The sequence below is a fragment of the Anolis sagrei genome, chromosome 5, assembly GCF_037176765.1.
Source record: "Anolis sagrei isolate rAnoSag1 chromosome 5, rAnoSag1.mat, whole genome shotgun sequence".
In the NCBI taxonomy this organism is placed as follows: domain Eukaryota; kingdom Metazoa; phylum Chordata; class Lepidosauria; order Squamata; family Dactyloidae; genus Anolis; species Anolis sagrei.
The window spans coordinates 193,751,179-193,775,830 of NC_090025.1; the positions used below are offsets into that span (position 1 = coordinate 193,751,179).

At 44.6% G+C, this 24,652-nt stretch overlaps 1 protein-coding gene across 1 annotated transcript; it reads left to right on the forward strand.

The window, feature by feature from the left end:
• The first annotated feature begins 11,014 nt into the window (after window positions 1-11,014).
• On the forward strand, window positions 11,015-24,208 carry UCN3 (urocortin 3). The gene is made up of 2 exons (XM_060776407.2): window positions 11,015-11,397; window positions 23,380-24,208. The coding sequence occupies exon 2, from the start codon at window positions 23,401-23,403 to the stop codon at window positions 23,863-23,865; it is 465 nt and encodes a 154-aa protein (XP_060632390.2). The 5' UTR covers window positions 11,015-11,397; window positions 23,380-23,400; the 3' UTR covers window positions 23,866-24,208.
• The last annotated feature ends 444 nt before the right edge of the window (window positions 24,209-24,652 follow it).

The following is a 24,652-nucleotide window of genomic DNA, read 5'->3' on the forward strand; positions in this document are numbered from 1 at the left end:
TTTTTTCCTTTCTTTTTAATCTGTGTGTTTGTTTTGCTCTGTTAGAATTGTAATACAATGGTTGCTGATGACACGATAAATAAATAAATAAATAAATCATGTAAAAATCAGTTGGTGAGTGTGTTAACTGCAAAATGCAAAGTACGAAGCTGATTGGTTGGGATATGCCCAAGATGCTAGCTGAGCCTGGGTGTTTTGGCAGCAGTTACATATTTAGGTTTTCTGTGCAGAATCTTGCCAAGACAGTTTGTAATTTCTGCTTCTGGGCTGCTGAAAGAAGATCTCTCACATGGATACCTAAGAACCATGTGAATCTCATTGTGTGAGTCAACGCAACTGTTCATAGACTCATAGAATCATAGAATTAAAGAGTTGGAAGAGACCTCATGGGCCATCCAGTCCAACCCCATTCTGCCAAGAAGCAGGAATATTGCATTCAAATCACCCCTGACAGATGGCCATCCAGCCTCTGTTTAAAAGCTTCCAAAGAAGGAGACTCCACCACACTCCGGGACAGAGAGTTCCACTGCTGAACGGCTCTCAGAGTCAGGAAGTTCTTCCTCATGTTCAGATGGAATCTCCTTTCTTGTAGCTTGAAGCCATTGTTCCTTGTCCTAATCTCCATGGAAGCAGTAAACAAGCTTGCTCCCTCCTCCTCCCTGTGGCTTCCTCTCATGTATTTATACATGGCTATCATATCTCCTCTCATCCTTCTCTTCTTCATGCTAAACATGCCCAGTTCCTTAAGCCGCTCCTCATAGGGCTTGTTCTCCAGACCCTTGACTGTATATATGTTGCTCTGCATAACAAAGAGTAAACACTTTATTCTTTATTGATAATCTGCGTGGCATATCTTTTCTCTAGCAAGACAGTGTGTGGATTGATAAAGACGTGAACTATGCATGATTTTCATTCGGCCACACTCTGGGTACCTCAATGCGGCAGAAGACACATTATTTCTCCTCGTGACCTGAAAAAATGAATTGCTTGACACTGTATCACGGACAGCGTGATGGAGTAATTTGATAACAATTCCGTCAGCATAATGACTAACTCTGCACAAAATGGGAGGACGGTTATTTTTCGAGAAGTGAGGGAAGAGGGATACAAAGGGTTGTCCCCCGAATTCATTGCAGATTCAACGTCAGCAGCTCAGAATTAGGGTGACTTGCACAATGGCGTATAAATTCGGGGCAATGGGAATGCGTGCTAAATGACATGCGTCACTCTTCTTCACGCACGAAAAGGAAACGTTTCAATACAGCTTACAGAGCAAGTAACTGCGGATGCGGCTTTGGTGGGTTGAACCCAGGTAAGGAAGCTGACTCACTGCTTTCCCATTTTGGGGTGCATTTTGGTGCAAATGCAACAGTATGCCAAATAAGTGGACGCAATCCCACTCAAGACACCCTTTGGATCCAGCCAATTAATCAATTGCAGTAGCATTGCCTAGCCCACATAGAAGTGCTCCATTTTCCATAGGATATTTATTTATTTACAGTATTTATATTCTGAGGGACTCAGGGCTGATTACAATACACATATACATGGCAAACATTCAATGCCATTTGGACATACAACATATATAGACAGACACAGAGGCAATTTAACATTCCAGCATTTCCGGCTTCATGACGGTATGCTCGGTTCCGGCCACAGGGGGAACTGCTGCTTCACCGTCCACTTGTGCCACCGGGTCCTTTAATGGAGTACTTCCTCATTCTTCTGCATGCTGCTGGAAGGTTTTATGGCGTCGTAAATTAGTTAATTTTATTTATTTATTTCAAATATTTGTACCCTGCCCTTTTCTACTCAAGTGTTGCAACTCAGAGTAGGCTTCACCTTGCTCTACAGAGACACTCGCTGGAACACCCCAGCAAGCGAGAGTCCAAAAGTGGCAGGCTCAAACCCAGCACCTCAATCCATGGGTGATACCAGATGAGAGACTCCCCCCTGGGCACACAGAAGACTGGGCGACTTGGAAGGCACTGAACAGACTGCACTCTGGCACCACGAGATGCAGAGCCAGTCTTAAGAAATGGGGCTACAGGGTGGAATCCTCGGCATGCGAGTGCGGAGAAGAACAAACCACTGACCACCTGCTGCAATGCACCCTGAGCCCTGCCACATGCACAATGGAGGACCTTCTTGCGGCAACACCAGAGGCACTCCAAGTGGCCAGATACTGGTCAAAGGACATTTAACCAACAACCAAGTTTGCAAAATCTGTGTGTTTTTTTTTCTTTTTCTTTTTAATCTGTGTGTTTGCTTTGCTCTGTTAGAACTGTAATACAATGGTATGGTTGCTGATGACACGATAAATAAAACCTTGCTCTCAAGCACCACCACACAAGAGCTGTAGATTTTGTAGTTTATTGAGGAAAAAATCCAAATCAAAACATAGAATACGCAATGCAAAGTTTCAAAGACAGAGGTTAAAAACAAAACACAGTTCCAAAAGTCCTCAGGTAAGAACATAAAACATAATCCTTTAAGCAATGGTCAAAGCAGAGTCCATGGTAAGAACAGTGAAACACAAGACCCAAGAATCACGATGCAGGAAGCCCAAAGCGTGCCGCTGTATAGCCAAGATTATTCCATAGAAGCTTTCATGCCAAAAGCCACGTTGAACTGACACCTTCCCCCTGTTAACCAGAAGCCTAAATACTTTTTGCCAATGAAAACATTACGCTCTTGCCAACATGAAAGCATTACGGTAACCTTTCACCGACCTAACTTCTTTCTTGCTGGCTATCCATGAACTCCTCCTGACCCACCAATCTAAACGTTCCTGCCTGCTCATTAAATCACTATCAAAGCTCTCTTCTCTATCAGCAGCGTGAGATGGCTGAGAAAGAGAAGGCCTCTACACCTAGGTAAAAGGTTGTCCCCTGACATTAAGTCTGACTCTGGGGTGTGGTATTCATCTCCATTTCTAAGCCAAAGAGCCAGCATTGTCCATAGACACCTCCAAGGTCATGTGGCCAGCATGACCGCATAAAGCGCCGTTACCTTCCCGCCGGAGCGGTACCTATTGATCTACTCACATTTGCATGTTTTCGAACTGCTAGGTTGGCAGAAGCTAGGGCTGACAGCAGAAGCTCACGCCGCTCCCTGGAATGTTATCTAACTTGCTGGCCTCACTGGCATTCTTTTCCCATGAGAACTGACTTGGCAACTCCTCCGGTGCACTGTCTGCAAGAGGCACAGAGAAAGGCAGAGAAGCAGGCCCAGAAATCTGAATCCCATCATCCTCTTCATCAGGGAACATTTCAGGCTCACAAGAGGGTTCAGGGAACATTTCAGGCTCATCAAGCTGAGCCATAACATCAAGGCACATAAAGCGGTACCTAAATTTCCTGCTTGACAGGTGCAACTGTCTTTTGGGCTGCATAGGTCGACAGCAAGCTAGACTATTAATAGTCGGTAGCTTACTCTGATCCAGGCTGGTTTCGAACTCATGATCTCTCAGTCAGTAGTGATTTATTGCAGCTGGCTACTAAACTAGCTGTGCCACATCCTTTCATATGTTTTTTTTATATATATATAAAGGCTCTCCTGTCCTCTCTTAACCTTCTCTCCTCCAGGCTAAACAGACCTGGCTCCCTAAGCTGCTCCTCAGAGGGATTCATGGTTTCCAGACTTTTGATCATTTAGGTCACCTTCCTCTGGTCACCTTCCAGCTTGTCAATATTGTTCTTGAAACGACAAGACTCACTGGGAAAGTTTCACTAAGCTTGACAGTAAAGTGGAAGGCGGTAGGAAAAATGGGGAAGACCACACAACAAAACAACATCTAGACTTCCATCAAGGCGTCCCCAGAGTTGGCTTCTACTTGTGTGGTTCGGATGAAAGGAATATCTCTTCCTTCCTTCCTTCCTTCCTTCCTTCCTTCCTTCCTTCCTTCCTTCCTTCCTTTCTCTCTCTATCTATCTATCTATCTATCTATCTATCTATCCACACACACACTAGCCGTCCCCTGCCATACGTTGCTGTGGCCAGTCTGGTGATCTGGAAAATAAAGTAATGTGAAAGTGTTGGTTTCTAATATATGTGATGTCTTTCTGCTTGTGGGTAAACAGTATTTCTTGCAGTTTCTTTGTCAGTGTTGATGTGGAGAGTGTCTGGTTTGCCTACTCTGGAATGTGCAACATATAATTGTCCTTCTTTAGGGGTCCCTTTCAAATCTACGATACTATATCTCTCTCTGTGTGTGAATCATATCTATCTATCTATACTTATGACTGGATGGCTCTTTGTCAGGAGGGCTTTAATTACATTACTTGCTCTCATGAAGAAAGTTGGACTGGATGGCCTTAAATATTTTCCCTTGGTCATGGAAGTCCTGTATGCCATGTTTGGTTCAATTCCATCATTGGTGGAGTTCAGAATGGTCTTTGATTGTAGGTGAACTATAAATCCCAGTAACTACAAATCCCAAACATCAAGGTGTATTTGCCCCAAACTCCATCTGTGTTCATATTTGGGCATATGGAATATTTATGCCAGGTTTGGTCCAGATCCATCATTGTTTGAGTCCATAGTGCTCTCTGGATGTAGGTGAACTACAACTCCCAAATTCAAGGTCAATGCCCACCAAACCCTTCTAGTGTTTTCTGTTGGTCATGGGAGTCTTGTATGCCACATTTGGTTCAATTCCATAATTGGTGGAGTTCAGAATGGTCTTTGATTGTAGGTGAACTATAAATCCCAGTAACTGCAAATCCCAAACATCAAGGTCTTATTTGCCCCAGACTCCATTTGTGTTCATATTTGGGCATATGGAATATTTGTGCCAAGTTTGATCCAGATCCATCATTGTTTGAGTTCATAGTGCTCTCTGGATGTAGGTGAACTACAACTCCCAAACTCAAGGTCAATGCCCACCAAACCCTCAAGTGTTTTCTGTTGGTCATGGGAGTCTTGTACGCCACGTTTGGTTCAATTCCATAACTGGTGGAGTTCAGAATGGTCTTTGATTGTAGGTGAACTATAAATCCCAGCAACTACAACTCCCAAATGACAAAATCATTATTTTTTTGAGTGAAGGACATACATTGGGTTGTTAAGTGTATGTTGTCCAAATTTGGTGTCAATTCATCCTGTGGTTTTTGAGTTATGTTAATCCCACAAACGAACATTACATTTTTATTTATATAGATAGAAATATATATACTGAAATACTAATTTCCGTGGGTCTTCCCAAATGTATGATGAAGTCTGCATCCAACTCTATGGGGAGAAAAATATTCAACCCAAGGGATAACTTCTTAAACAGAGGGGAATAAAAGACAACCACTGCTTTAAAATAGATGGGCAACGACGTAGTTTCATGTAAAATGTTTTCAGTGCCATCCTCAGATTTCGCATTTATCACTTTTCCTTCTTTCATAGGCAGAATCCCCTGAGGAATCACTTAAGTGGTAAATCAACAAACCTCAATTTCGTGGGGAAAAATACTTCTGCAATGTGAAAAATTGTCGATAGGATGAGCAATATTTGCGTACTTGAGCTGGTTTGGGGTTTTGATGCAATCGTAGTTACGTAAAATGAAAAACAAACTTCCATCACAAAATAGCATGGTTTTATCATGTCGAAAGCATCTTGAGAAACTACAAGTCGCTTCTGGTGTGAGAGAATTGGCTGTCTGCAGAGACGTTGCGCAGGGGACGTCCAGATGTGTTACCATCCTGTGGGAGGCTTCTTCCATGCTTCCCACTAAAATGGAACTGTAGAGGAGAGTCTACTGAACAAGCCAGTACCTACTACATACCAGTACTGCCATCTGTTGAGGATTTACGATGGTGGAGGCATTGCTTTTCATTCAATCCTCGTAAAATGAAAAGCAAACTTTCATCACAAAATAGCATTGTTTTATCATGTCAGAAGCAACTTGAGAAACTACAAGTCGCTTCTGGTGTGAGAGAACTGGCTGTCTGAAGAGACGTTGCGCAGGGGTCGCCCGGATGTGTTACCATCCTGTGGGAGGCTTCTTCCATGCTTCCCACTAAAATGGAACTGTAGAGTAGAGTCTACTGAACAAGCCAGTACCTACTACATACCAGTACTGCCATCTGTTGAGGATTTACGATGGTGGAGGCATTACTTTTCATTCAACCCTCGTAAAATGAAAAGCAAACTTTCATCACAAAATAGCATTGTTTTATCATATCAGACACAACTTGAGAAACTACAAGTCGCTTCTGGTGTGAGAGAACTGGCTGTCTGAAGAGACGTTGCGCAGGGGTCGCCCGGATGTGTTACCATCCTGTGGGAGGCTTCTTCCATTCCTCCTGCCAAAATGGAACTGTAGAGGAGAGTCTACTGACCAAGCCAGTACCTGCCGCATACCAGTACTGCCATCTGTTGAGGAGTGACGAAGGTGGAGGCATTACTTTTCATTCAACCCTCGTAAAATGAAAAGCAAACTTTCATCACAAAATAGCATTGTTTTATCATATCATGTTTATCATGTTTTATCATATCAGACACAACTTGAGAAACTACAAGTCGCTTCCTTCATGTCCCTGCATCGAAAGCTGGAGCTGACAGACAGGAGCTCACTCCATCTCGCGGATACAAACTGCTGATCTTTTGGTCACCTGTCCAGTCGGCACAAGGGTTTAACCCATTGCACCACCGCAGTTCTACAAAATGGCTGCCTTGTCGCGTCTCAAAAAGCATTCAGGATTGCTCTGGCATTTCGCATAAAATAATATTTTGCACTCATACCTTGCTTTGAGAAGGTATGAGGCACTTCATGTATGCTGTCTGGCCCCCTATATATCTGTGGAATGAACAGGGTGGGACAAAGGACTCTTGTCTGCTGGAGCTAGGTGTGAATGTTTCAACTGACCACCTTGATTAGCATATAATGGCCTGACATCTAATCACCTCTCAACAAAAGTTTGCTTCATACACTATCAGGCCATTATATGCTAATCAAGGTGGTCAGTTGAAACATTCACACCTAGCTCCAGCAGACAAGAGTCCTTTGTCCCACCCTGGTCATTCCACAGATATATAAACCCTTTTCATAGTTCCAACAGACCTCACTACCTCTGAGGATGCTTACCATAGATGCAGGCGAAACGTCAGGAGAGAATGCCTCTAGACAATGGCCATATAGCCCGAAAAAACCTACAACAACCTAACTTGGCCAAGTTCTGATGCAAGCCGTAGTAACGATATTGTTACATGCATACCACTTGTAAAATAAGATACAGTACTTCCCAATGTGTCCAGAGGAGGACGACTAAAATGGTCAAGGTTCTGGAGAACAAGCCCTATGAGGAGCGGCTTAAGGAGCTGGGCATGTTTAGCCTGAAAAAGAGAAGGCTGAGAGGAGATATGATAGCCATGTATAAATATGTGAGAGGAATCCACAGGGAGGAGGAGTGCTTCCCTGGAGACTAGGACACGGAACAATGGCTTCAAACTACAAGAAAGGAGATTCCATCTGAACATGAGGAAGAACTTCCTGAATGTGAGAGCCGTTCAGCAGTGGAACTCTCTGCCCCGGAGTGTGGTGGAGGCTCCTTCTTTGGAAGCTTTTAAGCAGAGGCTGGATGGCCATCTGTCAGGGGTGATTTGAATGCAATATTCCTGCTTCTTGGCAGAATGGGGTTGGACTGGATGGCCCTTGAGGTCTCTTCCAACTCTTTGATTCTATATACATATCTCAATTTTACAATGGAAACTTCAGATCTCATTTCATGGGAAGTGAAAGGCGACAAAGAGAGGTTCCGACTTTGCTCATCTGCCCTTGAAACTGATTGGGAATGATAAAATACTACACGAATCCCTTCTCTTCTTTTTCCAAGAGCCTGTATCCTTTCATTCTGATGTCACTTTAATAAAATCATTCCTGCGCCAAAGTCTTCATGTCTGGCATATAAATATATTATCGTTCTGCAAGATGCTTCATCAATGTTGAGCTCTTCCATCAACGCGGTAAATGTATTAGTAATATCTGCCATCTGCGTAGTTGCAAAAAGTCAGGATTATCATAATAGCGAAGTTCTCCATGTGAAGTTGTGGCTTGTGTTCCTTCCTATCTATTGTGGGAGTTGAAGTCCAAAACACCTGGCAGGCCCAAGTTTGCCCATGCCTGATGTCGGGGTTGGGGTTGACTTGACGCGGCTTCCTCTTGGTACATTTCTCTCTTTCTCTCTTTCGCCCTCCATTCGTGCCTCTTCAAATTCTGCAGCACTGCTGGTCACAGCTGACCTCCAGCTGGAGCGCTCAAGGGCCAGGGCTTCCCAGTTCTCGTGTCTATGCCACAGTTTTTAAGGCTGGCTTTGAGCCCATCTTTGAATCTCTTTTCCTGCCCGCCAACATTCTGTTTTCCATTCTTGAGTTCGGAGTAGAGCAACTGCTTTGGGAGATGGTGGTCAGGCATCTGGACAACAAGACCAGTCCAGGGGAGTTGATGGCGGAGGACTAAGCACCAGGGCTTCCCAGTTCTCGGGGTCTATGCCACAGTTTTTAAGGTTGGCTTTGAGCCCATCTTTAAATCTCTTTTCCTGCCCACCAACATTGCATTTTCTGTTCTTGAGTTCGGAGTAGAGCAACTGCTTTGGGAGACGGTGGTCGGGTATAGAATCATAGAATCACAGAATCAAAGAGTTGGAAGAGACCTCATGGGCCATCCAGTCCAACCCCATTCTGCCAAGAAGCAGGAATATTGCATTCAAATCACCCCTGACAGATGGCCATCCAGCTTCTGTTTAAAAGCTTCCAAAGAAGGAGCCTCCACCACACTCCGGGGCAGAGAGTTCCACTGCTGAATGGCTCTCACAGTCAGGAAGTCCTTCCTCATGTTCAGATGGAATCTCCTCTCTTGTAGTTTGAAGCCATTGTTCCATTGCGTCCTAGTCTCCAGGGAAGCAGAAAACAAGCTTGCTCCCTCCTCCCTGTGGCTTCCTCTCACATATTTATACATGGCTATCATATCTCCTCTCAGCCTTCTCTTCTTCAGGCTAAACATGCCCAGCTCCTTAAGCCACTCCTCATAGGGCTTGTGCTCCAGACCCTGGATCATTTTAGTCGCCCTCCTCTGGACACATTCCAGCTTGTCAATATCTCTCTTGAATTGTGGTGCATCCAGGCAACGTGGCCAGTCCAGCGGAGCTGATGGCGGAGGAGCGTCGCTTCAATGCTGGTGGTCTTTGCTTCTTCCAGCACACTGACATTTGTCCACTTGTCTTCCCAAGAGATTTGCAGGATTTTCCAGAGGCAGCACTGATGGAATCGTTCTAGGAGTTGGATGTGATGTCTGTAGACAGTCCACGTCTCGCAGGTGTATAAAAGGGTTGGGAGGACCATAGCTTTATAAACAAGCCCCTTGGTCTCCCTACGGGTGTCCCGGTCCTCAAACACTCTCTGCTTCATTCGGAAAAAAAGCTGCACTCGCAGAGCAGTGTTGTAATTCTGTGTCAACGTTGACTTTTGTGGAGAGGTGGCTGCCAGTGTAGTGGAAATGATCAACATTTTCCAATGTTACACCATTAAGCTGTATCTCTGGCCTTGGAGAGGGATTGGTGACTGCTGGTGACTGCTGGAAGAGCACTTTGGTTTTCTTGATGTTCAATGACATACGAGAAGCTTCTCGTATGCTTCTGCAAAGGTATTTAGAGTGGCTTGTAGGTCTTCTTCTGAATGGGCACAGCCGCTCCTCAAGGATACCATCGATCCATCTTACCCTTGGTCGGCCCCTCTTCCTTTTTCCTTCAATTTTCCCCAGCATCATTCCCTTCTCTAAGCTTTGCTTTCTTCTCATGATGTGGCCAAAGGACTTCATCTTGGCCTCTACTATTCTTCCCTCCAATGAGCAGTCAGGCTTTATTTCTTGAAGTATGGACTGGTTGGATCTTCTCGCTGTCCAAGGCACTCCATGATTCTATGACAGCTAAAAATCCCTGATGAAATATTGGAGGACATCAACAGGAGTAAAATGTCCAGGTGGAGGGAAGTCCTCATCTCACTCCCTCCTGCTTTGATCAGACCTTCTCACCTGGAATAATAACCCTTTGTCCAGTTCTGGACAATGCAATGCAAGGAGAGAAAAGATGGAAGATGTCCGGAGGAGGTGACCGAAATGGCCAAAGCTCTGGAAGGCAAGACCTATGGGAAGTGGCTTAGGAAACTGGGTATGTTTAGTCTGAAGGAAGAATCATAGAATCCTAGAGTTGGAAGAGACCTCGTGGGCCATCCAGTCCAACCCCATTCTGCCAAGAAGCAGGAAAATCACATTCAAAGCACTCCCAACAGATGGCCAACCAGCCTCTGTTTAAAAGCCTCCACCACACTTTGGAGCAGAGAGTTCCACTGCTGAACAGCTGTCACAGTCAGAAAGTTCTTCCTCATGTTCAGGTGGAATGATAGCCACGAGACACACAATAGCCACCTTTGAATATTTGAAAGGATTGAGGAAGGGAAAGTTCGTTTTCTGCTGCTCTGGAGACTACGATATAGGCCAATGGATTCAAAATATAGGAGAATAGATCCTCTTACATTCAGACCATCAAAATATAATTGCTCTGGGTTCCCAAGGGAAGGAAAGAAGGGTTGCTCCACATATGAGAAGACCTTCCCTTCTTCAGCTATTTTGTGGTATGAATTTGGTACCCATTTCCCCATCCAACTCCATCCTCCATCTTGAGTCATGGAGAAGGAGAAGAAGTCAAGGAGAAGAAGTCAAAACACCATCCGTGTGGTGGACGTTCACATCCACAAACATGTTGGGATTACTGCTGTGTGCCTTCAAGTAATTTCCAACTTATTGCAACCTTATGATGGGGTTTTCTGGAGCTGAGAGAGTGTGACTCATCCAAAGTCACCAATGGGTTCCCATAACTGAGCAGGGAATCGAACCCAGGACTCCAGAGTTGTGGTCCTGCGCTCAAACCATGACGCATCATTGATGTAAGGTGTGCAACCATCACAGGCAAGGTTGTCCCTAAATTACACAGAAAGCATCTATCTACTATGACGTTGCAAGCCCGTCCAAAATGATATGAACGAAATTGTGTCTGAATTCATTCTTTGGATTTACGCTTTCAGCCCACAGTCGTTTCCTACCTCCTCCTCCCCACCTTCCATATATACAGGAGAGAAGTCCAAGGGAGGTGAAGGGAGGAGGAGGAAGGAAGGAAGGAAGAGTGGGAGAGAGAGAGAGAGGAGGTGTTTCCATAGAGAGAATTAAAAAATAACCACCCCTTAGCAGCGCAGGCTCCTTTCACAACCATCAAAGGCAAAGGAGAGAGGAGTCCAGGTTGAAGCACCTGATGCCTTTCTTCTTATCTTGAAAGAGAGAGAAAGAGAGGGAAGCAGGCGCTGCCAAGAAGGAGCTCAGGGCGAAGGGTGTGCCCTCCTGGCTTCTCCCCAGAATCACAGGTAGGTGGGCTTCCTTACCTGGATATTAGGAAAAGGCATGGGCTTTGGGAGGGAGAGAGGGAAGGAAGGAAGGAAGGAAGGAAGGAAGGAAGGAAGGAAGGAAGGAAGGAAGGAAGGAAGGAAGGAAGGAAAAGAGAGAGAGATGGAAAGAAAAGGGGGTGGGGAGGGAAAAGAGAGAAAATTGGAAACAAGGGCTGGAAAGGAAGGAAGGAAAAGAGAGAGAGTTGGAAAGAAAAAGGGAGAAGGAAGGGGAAGGAAGGGAAGGGAATGGAGGAAAAGAAAGAAAGGGTTGGAAAGAAAAGGAATGAAGGGAAGGGAAGAAAGTAGAAGTTGGAAACAAGATCTGGGAAGGGAGGGAGGAAAGAAGGAAAGAAAAGGGTTGGAAAAGAAAAGAAGGGAAGGGGAAGAAAGGAAGCTAGAAACAAGGAATGGGAAGGAAGAAAGAGAGAGGGGGTTGGAAAGAGAAGGAAGGAAAAGAGAGAAAGTTGGAAGGAAAAGGAGAGAAGGGAAGAAAGAGGAAGTTGGAAACAATGATAAGGAAGGAAGGAAGGGAGAGAGAGAGAGTTGGAAAGAGAAGGAAGGATGGAAGGAAGGAAGGAAGGAAGGAAGGAAGGAAGGAAGGAAGGAAGGGAGAAAGGAAGGAAGGAAGGAAGGAAGGAAGGAAGGAAGGAAGGAGGAAAAGAGAGTTGGAAAGAGAAGGAAGGAAGGAAGGAGGGAAGGAAGGAAGGAAGGAAGGAAGGAAGAGTTATAAAGGGAAGGAAGGAGAGAAAGTTGGAAAGGAAAGGGGAGGGGGAGGGTAAAAAGAGAAAGTTAGAAACAAGGTCTGGAAAGGAAGGAGAGAAAGAAGGAATTTTGGGGGGGAAAGGAGTGGAAGGAAGAAAGGTTGCAAGGAGAGAAAGAAGGAATGAAAAGGAGAAAGGTAGAAAGAAGAAAAGAGAAGGAAGCAAGTTTTAAAAGAAGGGAAAGAAGGAAAGAGGGAACATTAAAAGAGAAAGAAAGAAGAATGGAAAGAAATTTGGGAAAAAGAAGAGAAGGAAGAAAGGAGAGAAAATAAAAAGGATAGGGAAAGAAGGAAAGAGGGAACGTTAAAAGAGAAAGAAAGAAGAATGGAAAGAAATTTGGGAAAAAGAAGAGAAGGAAGAAAGGAGAGAAAATAAAAAGGATAGGGAAAGAAGGAAAGAGGGAATATTAAAAGAGAAAGAAGGAAGGATGGAAAGAAATTTGAAAAAAGGAAGGAAGGAAGGAGAGAAAATAAAAAGGGTGGGGAAGGAAGGAAAGAGGGAAAGTTGCAAGGAGAGAAAGAAGGAATAAAAAGAAGAAGGTAGAAAGAAGAGGATAGAAGGAGAGAGAAAAGAAAGGGAAGAAAGAAGGAAGGTGGGACATTTTAAAAGAAGAGAAGGAAAGGGGAAGGTTAGGAGGAGAGAAAGAAGGAAAGCAATTAGGAAAAAAGGAGGGAAAGGAAGGAGAGAAAATAAATGAAGGATGGGGAAGAAAGGAGACAGAAAGTGGCAAGGAGAGAAAGAAGGAATGAAAGGGAGGTAGAAAGAAGGGAAGGGAAGGGGTCTAATTATTTCAAGATTCCTCACAGCATATTAAAATAATTTCCAATCATCCCTGGATTCCAAAGTGGCTTAGATGTTTCTCTTAGGATTTTAGGTGTAATTTGCAAATTTGGGTATGAGATGATGATGATGATGATGATGATGATGATGAGTAGGGGAAAAGGTGGGCAGAGTTTCAAAGCTGATCAAGAGGGCAGAAAGCAAGCCGTGATCAAGAATTTGGGGTGCCAGTCATGTCGTGAAAAGCCACTTTGGGGGATTGGTTTGATCATATTCCGAAGGAAGAGAAGAAAGGGAGACCGTCACCATCCCAGGAGGATGGGATAAGAAGGAAAGAGCAGGCATGGAAGCTCTGAGTGATGCACCCTTGAATGGGAGGGTCTCTTTCCCAGACCAATTCAAAAAGGAGTCTGGACTCAGCCATGGATCTCGGCATCAGTTGGCTTCCCTGCTCGGAAAATCTTTACCGAGAGACTTTCCTATCAGGAACTCTTTGGCCACTGTGTCGAGGGATGCTCTGTCATTGCAAGTTTTTCAAGATTTCTGCATAAATATTAATAACCCAGAGCGTCCGGTGGCTTCCATAATAGGAAAGGAAATCCACTCTGTATTTTAGTCTGAACGTTTTAGCAAAGATGTCGACTCCACTTTCTTCTGAATGGGTCTATTACTTTGCACAACTTGTCTTGTTATTGCACCGTAGAATGCAATTGCTTGGACTGCCATGGCTCAATCCTGGGAATTGTAATTTGGGGGAGCGGAAAAAGCAAAAGACCTTGTAAAACTACATTGAAGAGAGTTATTGACAAGCTGGAATGTGTCCAAAGAGGGGCAACTAAAAGAATCAAGGGTCTGGAGAACGAGTCCAATGAGGAGCGGCTTAAAGAGCTGGGCATGTTTAGCCTGAAGAAGAGAAGACTGAGAGGAGACATGAAAGCCATGTATAAATATGTGAGAGGAAGCCACAGGGAGGAGGGAGCAAGCTTCCTTTCTGCTTCCCTGGAGACTAGGACGCAATGGAACAATGGCTTCAAACTACAAGGAAGGAGATTCCATCTGAACATTAGGAAGAACTTCCTGGCTGTGAGAGCCGTTCAGCAGTGGAACTCTCTGCTCCGGAGTGTGATGAAGGCTCCTTCTTTGGAAGCTTTTAAGCAGAGGCTGAATGGCCATCTGTCAGGGGTGCTTTGAATGCAATTTTCTTGCTTTTTGGCAGAATGGGGTTGGACTAGATGGTCCATGAGGTCTCTTCCAACACTATGATTCTATAACTCTCATTATTTACATAGCATTGAGTGGCAAGAATTATAATGGGGTCAAACTGCATTAATTCTACAGCATAGATGCACTGTTTGGAAGTTCAAACTAAAACCCAGGGCGGATTTTAGTTGCTACCATGAAGAGTAGATCACCCATATTCAAAATGATTTTGTATGTTCCTTTAGCCTAGTTGTTGGTATTTCAGGTGTGGCGGCAGACTTGCTTCATGTTTCACAATGCGTCAAACCCATTTCGGTTTGTAGAGAGTTGGTTTAGGTACCTGCATCACATCTCATCCAGGGTTCCACAAATGGCATTACTAGCCAACATTGTGAATGGAGATAACATAATGAGCCATGCTAAGATATTTTATTTATTTATTTATTTATTTACAATATTTTTAACCCGACCCTTCTCAAGCCCGAAGGCCACTCAAGGTGGCTTACAGATTGGCAGCCATTCGATGCCATAACAGTCCACAATATACAGTTAAAACATTGACAAGGTGGAATGTGTCCAGAGGAGGGTGACTCAAATGATCAAGGGTCTGGAAAACAAGCCCTATGAGGAGCGGCTTAAGGAGCTGGTCATGTTTAGCCTGAAGAAGAGAAGGATGAGAGGAGATATGATAGCCATGTATAAATATGTGAGAGGAAGCCACAGGGAGGAGGGAGCAAGCTTGTTTTCTGCTTCCCTGGAGAATAGGATGCAATGGAACAATGGCTTCAAACTACAAGAGAGGAGATTCCATCTGAACATGAGGAAGAACTTCCTGACTGTGAGAGCCGTTCAGCAGTGGAACTCTCTGCTCCGGAGTGTGGTGGAGACTCCTTCTTTGGAAGCTTTTAAACAGAGGCTGGATGGCCATCTGTCAGGGGTGATTTGAATGCAATATTCCTGCTTCTTGGCAGAATGAGGTTGGACTGGATGGCCCATGAGGTCTCTTCCAACTCTTTGATTCTATGATTCCATGATTTAAAACTTGGTGTTTGGAGGCACTGGTCCTTCTTGGAGGGGCAGACCCAGATGGTGGAGCTGGGGGTCTCCTGTTCAACTCCCTGACGGGTGGCCTGTGGGGTCCCTCAGGGTTCAATTCTGTCCCCCATGCTGTTTAACATTTGCATGAAACTGCTGGGAGACATCATCCGGAGTTTTGGAGTTCGGTGCCAAATTTATACAGACGACACCCCACTCTATTACTCCTTTCCACCTAATGCCAAGGATGCCATTCTGGTCCTGAACCTGTCCTCAGTAATGGACTGGATGAGGGCCAACAAGCTGAAACTCAGTCCAGACAAGACAGAGGTACTCCTGGTCAGTCTTAAGGCAGATCAGGATGTGGGATTACAGCCTGTGTTGGATGAAGTCGTGCTCCCCCTGAAGACACAGGTCCGCAGTCTGTGGGTGATCCTGGACTCATCACTGACCCTGGAACCCTGGTGTCAGCGGTGACCAGGAGTACCTTTGCACAGTTAGAACTTGTGCACCAGCTGTGCCCATACTTTGAGACACCAGACTGGGCCATGGTAGTCCACACCTTAGTCGCATCCCATTTGGACTATGCTCTCTACGTGGGGCTGCCTTTGAAGATAGTTTAGAAGCTTCAAATGGTCCAGAGATTAGCAGCCAGGTTACTAACTGGAGCATTGTTCAGGGAGATAACCACTTCCATATTGCAGCAGCTGCACTGGCTTTTTTTTTTTTTTTGGTCATGTCAGGAGCAACTTGAGAAACTGCAAGTCGCTTCTGGTGTGAGAGAATTGGCCGTCTGCAAGGACGTTGCCCAGGGGACACTCGGATGTTTTGATGTTTTTACCCTCCTTGTGGGAGGCATCTCTCATGTCCCCGCATGTCAAAGGCTTTCATGGCCGGAATCACTGGGTTGTTGTAGGTTCTTTCAGGCTATATGGCCATGTTCTAGAGGCATTCTCTCCTGACGTTTTGCCTGCATCTATGGCAAGCATCCTCACTACCTCTGAGGATGCTTGCCATAGATGCAGGCAAAATGTCAGGAGAGAATGCCTCTAGGACATGGCCATATAGCCCAAAAAAACCTACAACAACCCAAAGTTTTTGCCTTCTACTTGTGTCACCTTCTTTTTAGGAACTCACCAATCAGGAACAAACATCTAAAACCCAGGAACAAACCCAGATTAAAAAGTCTCAAGATTTCCAATTGCAGGGACATACAGACATGTGAATATCTGCATATTCTGCTCAAAACCACAAAATTCCCACACCTGGAAATCTCACTTTTTTGCCTTTTGTAGTGATTGCTTCAGTGTTTACAGGGAATGGCGTTTGGCCGCCCTCCTGTTTGCTGCAGAAGTTCCTGGAATAAAGGTGCTGTCTGGACAGGCCAAAGACACAAGTGTGTGCTTTCCACCTATGGAACTGTGAAGCCAACAGAAAATTGAAAGTTACCTGGGAAGGCAAAGAGTTCGAACACTGTTTCCATCCTAAATATCTCAGTGTCACCTTAGATCCCATAGCATTGAACCATGGCAGTTAAAGTGGTGTCAAACTGTATTCATTCTGCACTAGAAGTGCACCCTTTTTCATACCTGTCTCATCTACCTGCTTGTGGCTGATTAAGGCCACAAGGTGGCACCAAATGACAATCTCCACCATTACGAGGGTTGAATGAAAAGTAATGCCTCCACCTTCGGTACTTGGGTGCGGATGGGAATATTTTAATAAATCAAACGCAGAAATAATCCTTAGAATGTGCTCTTTAACTACTACTATTCACTTTTCCACATAATCACCAGACAATTGGATACATTTCTGCCAATGATGAACAAGTTTTCTGAAGCCGTCAGGGAAGAGGTCAACACTCTGTTTCCGCAACCAGCGTCTCACAGTTCCTCATCCTGGGTACCCATCGTGCACAGATCTTCCGATAGCCAAGCAAAGCAATAATGTGACCCACACATTCTTGTGAAATGCCGATTATGATTGAAATTTCTCTCTGAGTGATACGACGATCATCCTGAATCAATCTGTCAAGATTTGGCTTGTGAAACTCAGTGGTTGCTGTCACAGGACATCCAACTCTTGGATGCAAGTCACACAAGTCAGATGTTTCCAACTCAACATCTTTAAACTTTCTCACCCAATGACGCACAGTACTCACATCAACACAATCACCCTAAACAGCTTGCATTCTCTGATGAATCTCCTTTAGGGTGACACCTTCTGTGTCAAGAATTCGATGACTGCACGTTGCTTAAATCACATTGACCGACCATCTGCGCAGGGTTCCATACTTCGCACTTCACCAACACAACCGTTCAATGTTAAGACTTCCCACCAAAATGGAACTGTAGAGGAGAGTCTACTGAACAAGCCAGTACCTGCCACATACCAGTACTGCCATCTGTTGAGGAGTTACGAAGGTGGAGGCATTACTTTACATTCAACCGTCGTATAATGCACAGCAAAGCCACACCTGCTCACCCACCCAAGAATCTAACTTATACTTACTTTACTTAGGATTGTCCTCCAAGTTCAGTGTCCTGGCGGTGGGTGACTGTGGAGCCTTATTCTTGACCCGTATCTTCACCTGCTTGAGGGCATTGGTTTCCAGGTGGAAGGCGGTCCCGGTCGGGGTTGGCTTGACGCGCCTTCCTCTTGGCACGTTTCTCTCTTTCTCCCTCCATTCATGCCTCTTCAAATTCTACAGCACTGCTGGTCACAGCTGACCTTCAGCTGAATCACTCAAGGGCCAGGGCTTCCCAATTCTCAGTGTCTATGCCAGAGTTTTTAAGGTTGGCTTTGAGCCCATCTTTGAAACTCTTTTCCTTCCCACGAACATTCCTTTTTCCGTTCTTGAGTTCGAAGTAGAGCAACTGCTTTGGGAGACGGAGGTCGGACATTCGAACAACATAGCTGGTCCAGTGGAATTGATGGCAGAGGACCATCGATTCAATACTGGTGGTCTTTGCTTCTTCTAGCACGCTGACATTTGTCTGCCTGTATCCAGCCTTCAGAATATTATCTTCTTCCTTTACTTTTTTTTTTGTCCCCAGAACATCACCACTAATGGAGATCCGTAAGAAGTTTCCATTATTATAGATGATACAATAATGTTCCCACTTAAAAGTCCTATATTCAGTGGAAGAACTTTACTGAAATGTGTGTTTCTCTAGAAAATAAACATCGTTTTATACGAAGTGTTATTTCATCTTGTAAGTAAGGACTTCCCCCGCTTTTTAAAAAATTATTTGTATTAGATGTAGGCATTTTTGTCTGCATTGTTATGATGCGTTTGTGTCCACAAAGAGTGCCACTTATGGCATGGCATTTTATGAAGCCTTTAGGCCCCATTGATTTTATCGAAGGGCCCTTTCTAAATACACTGCAAGGATAGTGAACTGGATAAGGTTGCCAGGCTCAAAACATCCTTTGAGGGCTCCTATACCTTTAATGGAGTCAATTTCATTACGTATTGCTTGCCAATGCAACAAGTAACACCTGATGCAATTCTCTCTTCTACACAACCATTAAAAGTAGAGGAGCCCTCGACAGTTCATAGTAAGGTTTTCTGGGGCTATATGGCCATGTTCTAGAGCAGTTGTTCTCAACGTGGGGTCCCCAGATGTTTTTGGCCTACAACTCCCAGAAATCCCAGCCAGTTTACCAGCTGTTAGGATTTCTGGGAGTTGAAGGCCAAAAACATCTGGGGACCCCAGGTTGAGAACCACTGTTCTAGAGGCATTCTCTCCTGATGTTTTGCCTGCATCTATGCCAAGCATCCTCTGAGGATGGCTCGAGAGCAGTACCTGTGAAAAAGATCTTGGAGTCCTCGTGGACAACAAGTTAAACATGAGCCAACAATATGATGTGGCGGCAAAAAAAAAAATCCAATGGGATGTTGGCTTGCATCAATAGGAGCATAGTGTCTAGATCTAGGGAAGTCATGCTCCCCATGCTCTATTCTGCCTTGGTTAGACCACACCTGGAATATTGTGTCCAATTCTGGGCACCACAATTCAAGAGAGATATTGACAGGCTGGAATGTGTCCAGAGGAGGGCGACTAAAATGATCAAGGGTCTGGAGAACAAGCCCTATGAGGAGCGGCTTAAGGAGCTGGGCATGTTTAGCCTGAAGAAGAGAAGGATGAGGGGAGATATGATGAGGGCCATGTATAAATATGTGAGAGGAAGCCACAGGGAGGAGGAGGGAGCAAGCTTGTTTTCTGCTTCCCTGCAGACTAGGACGCAATGGAACAATGGCTTCAAACTACAAGAGAGGAGATTCCATCTGAACATGAGGAAGAATTTCCTGACTGTGAGAGCCGTTCAGCAGTGGAACTCTCTCCCCTGGAGTGTGGTGGAGGCTCCTTCTTTGGAAGCTTTTAAACAGAGGCTGGATGGCCATCTGTCAGGGGTGATTTGAATGCAATATTCCTGCTTCTTGGCAGAATGGGGTTGGATTGGATGACCCACGAGGTCTCTTCCAACTCTTTGATTCTATGATTCTATTATTCTGGAACATGGTCAGATGGCCCGAAAAAACCTACAGCAACCCAGTGATTCCGGCCATGAAAGCCTTCGACAATACAGTTCATAGTAAAATTGTAAAAGGCCTGGAAAGGCAATGGATTGCATTCAAAAGAGGGCAAGGTAAAAGGTCTGGAAAGGCAGTGGTGCACATTAAAGAAAGGTGTTGGGAAACGGTTTGCCAAGGTGATAGAGAGCATTCAAAAGATGGCAATGGCCGAGGGTCTCAAAAGAAGTCAATGGGGGTATTGAAAGGAGGACAGTGGTAAGAAGTCTGGATGATGTCCAATGGAGGATGATGGTGGACAATCTGGAAAAGCAGTGGAGGGCATTCAAAAGAAGTCAGTGGTATAAAGTCTGTAGATGTTCAGAGGAAGGCAATGGTATTTATTTATCGTGTCAGGAGCAAGCCAAACAGTTGTATTGCATTTTTTAACAAACAAACAAAACACAAAGTTTGCAGACTTGGTATTCTATTAAATGTTGTTTGACCAGTAGCTGGCCACTTGGAGTGTCTCTGGTATTACTATAAGAAGGTCCTCCATTGTGCATGTGGCAGGGCTCAGGTTGCATTGCAGCAGGTGGTCAGTGGTTTGCTCTTCTCCGCACTCGCATGTCGTGGATTCTACTTTGTAGCCCCATTTCTGAAGGTTGGCTCTGCATCTCGTGGTGCCAGAACACAGTCTGTACAGCGCCTTCCAAGTCGCCCAGCTTTCTGTGTGCTCAGGGGGGAGTCTCTCATTTGGTATCAGTCATTGATTGAGGTTCTGGGTTTGAGCCTGCCACTTTTGGACTCTCGCTTGCTGAGGTGTTCCAGCGAGTGTCTCTGTAGATCTTAGAAAACTATTTCTTGATTTAAGTCAAGAAACAACAACAGAGAGGAAACAAACAGGGACATCTAATCACCTCTCAACAAAAGTTTACTCCAGGCACTGTCAGGCCATTATAGGCTAATCAAGGTGGTCAGTTGAAACATTCACACCTAGCTCCAGCAGACAAGAGTCCTTTGTCCCACCCTGGTCATTCCACAGATATATAAACCTTTTTCCTAATTCCAACAGACCTCACTACTTCTGTGGATGCTTGCCATAGATGCAGGTGAAATGTCAGGAGAGAATGCCTCTAAACCATGGCCATATAGCCTGAAAAAACCTACAACAACCCAACTTACATTATAGTTTAAGCTATTAGGCAATTATTAATATACAGAAAGCGTTATTGACAAACTGGAATGTGTCCAGAGGAGGGCGACTAAAATGATCAAGGGTCTGGAGAACAAGCCCTATGAGGAGCAGCTTAAAGAGCTGGGCATGTTTAGCCTGAAGAAGAGAAGGCTGAGAGGAGACATGATAGCCATGTATAAATATGTGAGGGAAAGTCATAGGGAGGAGGAAGCAAGCTTGTTTTCTGCTTCCCTGGAGACTAGGACACGGAACAATGGCTTCAAACTACCAGAAAGAAGATTCCATCTGAACATGAGGAAGAACTTTCTGACTGTGAGAGCTGTTCAGCAGTGGAACTCTCTGCCCTGGTGCAGGCTCATTCTATGGAAGCTTTTAATCAGAGGCTGGATGGCCATCTGTCAGGGGTGATTTGAGTGCAACATTCCTGCTTCTTGGCAGAATGGGGTTGGACTGGATGTGCAATAAATTGGTAATGATGACAGGAATGGAACAGCGGAAACGATATTGGATTGTGGTTTAACGATGAGACGATGCGAATGACTTTTTGTATTTTTGTATTTTTGTATTATTGATATCGAGATTGTTGATGTTGATGCTGTTGATGACAATGTTTTTGATATTACTAGTTGTTGTTAGATTATGTCTTGTAATTTGCACCTATCCCTCCATGTTGTACACCGCTGTGAGTCGCCCCTGGGCTGAGAACAGCGGTCTATAAGCACAGTAAATAAATAAATAAATAAATGGCCATCTGTCAGGGATGATTTGAATGCAATATTCCTGCTTCTTGGCAGATTGGGGTTGGACTGGATGGCCAACGAGGTTTCTTCCAACTTTATGATTCTATGTTGTTTTGCAAATCTAAACAGTGTTGTTTAAGACACATTTGCAATATTGCCGAATTGAATACACTTGTCAAGCCATTGCCATTAGCAAATCACAGAAATTATGATTAGCAATTATCAAGCAAAAGCAAATACTGTACTGATTACTGCAATTTTATATTGCTATGTTGTCTTTGTTTTATGTACTTGCGTTATTATTGTTTATTATTTGCGTTTTCGGTTTTGTTTTATTTCATGTAATTGTTGTTTTGGGCATGGCCTCATGTAAGCCGCACCGAGTCCCCATCAGGGAGATGGAGCAGGGTATAAATAAAGATTATTATTATTATTAGAGCCGTTCAGCAGTGGAACTGTCATGAATGACTTTTCAATGATTTTGAAGCATAGGTTCTTTTTATTGCAATTTCCAGTGTGAGAAGGTATATCAGATTACAGAAAAACATTTAGACAAAGAATGACATTGGACATACAGACATACAGATTCTATGCAACTACATTGGATTTACAATTACATTGGTTAACAAACAAACAAAGGGGAATTACATTTTCACTCAGCATTCACACACATGTACACGCATTCATCCACATGCATCCAAATATTACCATATCCTTTCTCCCTCCTTGGAGAAGCACCTGTAAGGCCAGACCCTGCTTTCCTGCAGCCTGCCAAAGCAGAGTTCCAAAACTTCCATAACGCCTTAACTTCAAAACGCTGAAATGCCAAAACTTCTTTCCCTAAGCACAATGCCAAGGACCAGATCTCTGTTTTCCATACAGCAGAACCTGACTCCCTGCACAAAATCCAAGACTCCAAAAGCACACTTCTTCTTCTTCCCTTGAGCAAGAAGCCCCAAAGTGTCCAGAATCATGCTTTCCCAGAGCATATCTGACACTCTCTAAATACACCACCTCTCTCCTTCCCATGGAGCAGAGCATGGCGGGTGGAACAGACTCCTCGGTCTGCCACCATTTGAGCATTATTAGTCTGAGTCTTTTATAGGAAAATTCTGTTGATGTAGTCCCAAAGTTGTAAATTAATGATAGACATCTTCCATCCTGGATCCATCTCAGTTTCCTGGCTAGATGTTGATCTTCTTGATTGGTGTTGATCTTATGTTGACTTCCTTCTTAGCATAAGGAAGGTTGCAAACATTTCCTTTATCACTGTCCCATTCTTATCAGAGTTTACTCTTCAGATCTCATTAACAGGTTTTAATCACAAAGCAGCAAGCAGGTATTTAGTCATTGCAGGCCTTAATATTATACTGGTGTTTCCAAAATTATTATCTCCATCCATACATCCTTCCATTCTTCCATTCATTCCCACACATCATTTTAAATTCACGTTTATTGAATTTGCACATTGAATTTCTTATTACAGAACTCTCTGCCCCGGAGTGTGGTGGAGGCTCCTTCTTTGGAAGCTTTTAAACAGAGGCTGGATGGCCATCTGTCAGGGGTGATTTGAATGCTTCTTGGCAGGGGGTTGGACTGGGTGGCCCATGAGGTCTCTTCCAACTCTTTGATTCTATGATTCTATGATTATTATTATTATTATTATTATTATTATTATTATATAGCACAGATGATTTCAACCTCTGTCTCTCCATTTCTCTTCTTCTCTAGTGACGTCGGGCAGAACGGACGATGGCTCAGCCCAGGGTCCTGGTCCTCTTGCTGGTTTTGCTCGTGGCCAGGAGAGGCCTTTCGCTCAAGTTCTACCAAGCCGAATCCATCTACGGCTGCATCAACGCCGCTCTCTCAGACGCCAGCAGAGCCTTCCTGGGGGAAAACTCCCCCTTGGAAAAGAGGAGCTTTGGCCTGCGGTCGGGAGGCGAGGAGGAGGCCGAAGACGAAGAATCAGAGGAGGAGGAGAAGGGGAAAAGGACGTATCCGGGGGTCACGCGCTACAAGTCCCTCTCCCAATGGCAGGGCAAGGGCAAGGCGCCCCCGGGACCAGCCAAAAGTGACCGCCGCACTAAGTTCACCCTCTCCCTCGACGTCCCCACCAACATCATGAACATCCTCTTTAACATTGCCAAGGCGAAGAACATGAGGGCCAAGGCGGCCGCCAACGCCGAGCTGATGGCGCAAATTGGCCGGAGAAAGTGATGAAGACCGGGAACGGAGAGAGGGAAGGGGCCACCACCGTTGAGCCCCGGAAGAAAGCCTTTGCTCTTGCCCTTCCTTCCCTCCAAACCCCACTCGGAAGAACTGTCTGCTGTACTATACGACACAAGCGCTGTATATTTTCCAGTCCTCAAAAGCTGTTTCACATTCGTGCTTCATTTTCCCCACCACCCCTTTCTGTTTCATTTCCCCCCCTCTCGGTGGAACCTGTCCTAAGTGGAGCCAATATCTGGAATACTTACTTACCCTCCAAAAAAAGGAAGGGCAAATTGTTCATTTTCCATGACACGGGCTGCAATTAAAGCAAATTCTCTTGAGTTTCTAATTCTTTTTATTGGATTTCTTTCCCGCTTGATTGATGCGTCCACCGAGGTTTGCCACAATCAAACAGAGCATATCTGCACCAGAAAATTATATCAGTTCCATAACAATGTATTGTCGAAGGCTTTCATGGCCAGAATCACTGGGTTGTTGTAGGTTTTCCGGGTTATATGGCCATGTTCTAGAGGCATTTTCTCCTGATGTTTCGCCTGCATCTATGGCAAGCATCCTCAGAGGTAGTGAGGTCTGTTGGAACTAGGAAAATGGGTTTATATATCTGTGGAATGACCAGGGTGGGACAAAGGACTCTTGTCTGCTGGAGCTAGGTGTGAATGTTTAAACTGACCACCTTGATTAGCATTTAATGGCTTGGAAGTGCCTGGGGGAATCTTTCTTTGAGAGGTGATTTGATGTGCCTGATTGTTTACTCTCTGTTGTTTTTGCCGTT

Coding starts and splice junctions, on each gene's coding strand:
- UCN3 (XM_060776407.2), top strand. CDS start 23,401: ATGGCTCAGCCCAGGGTCCTGGTCCTCTTGCTGGTTTTGCTCGTGGCC.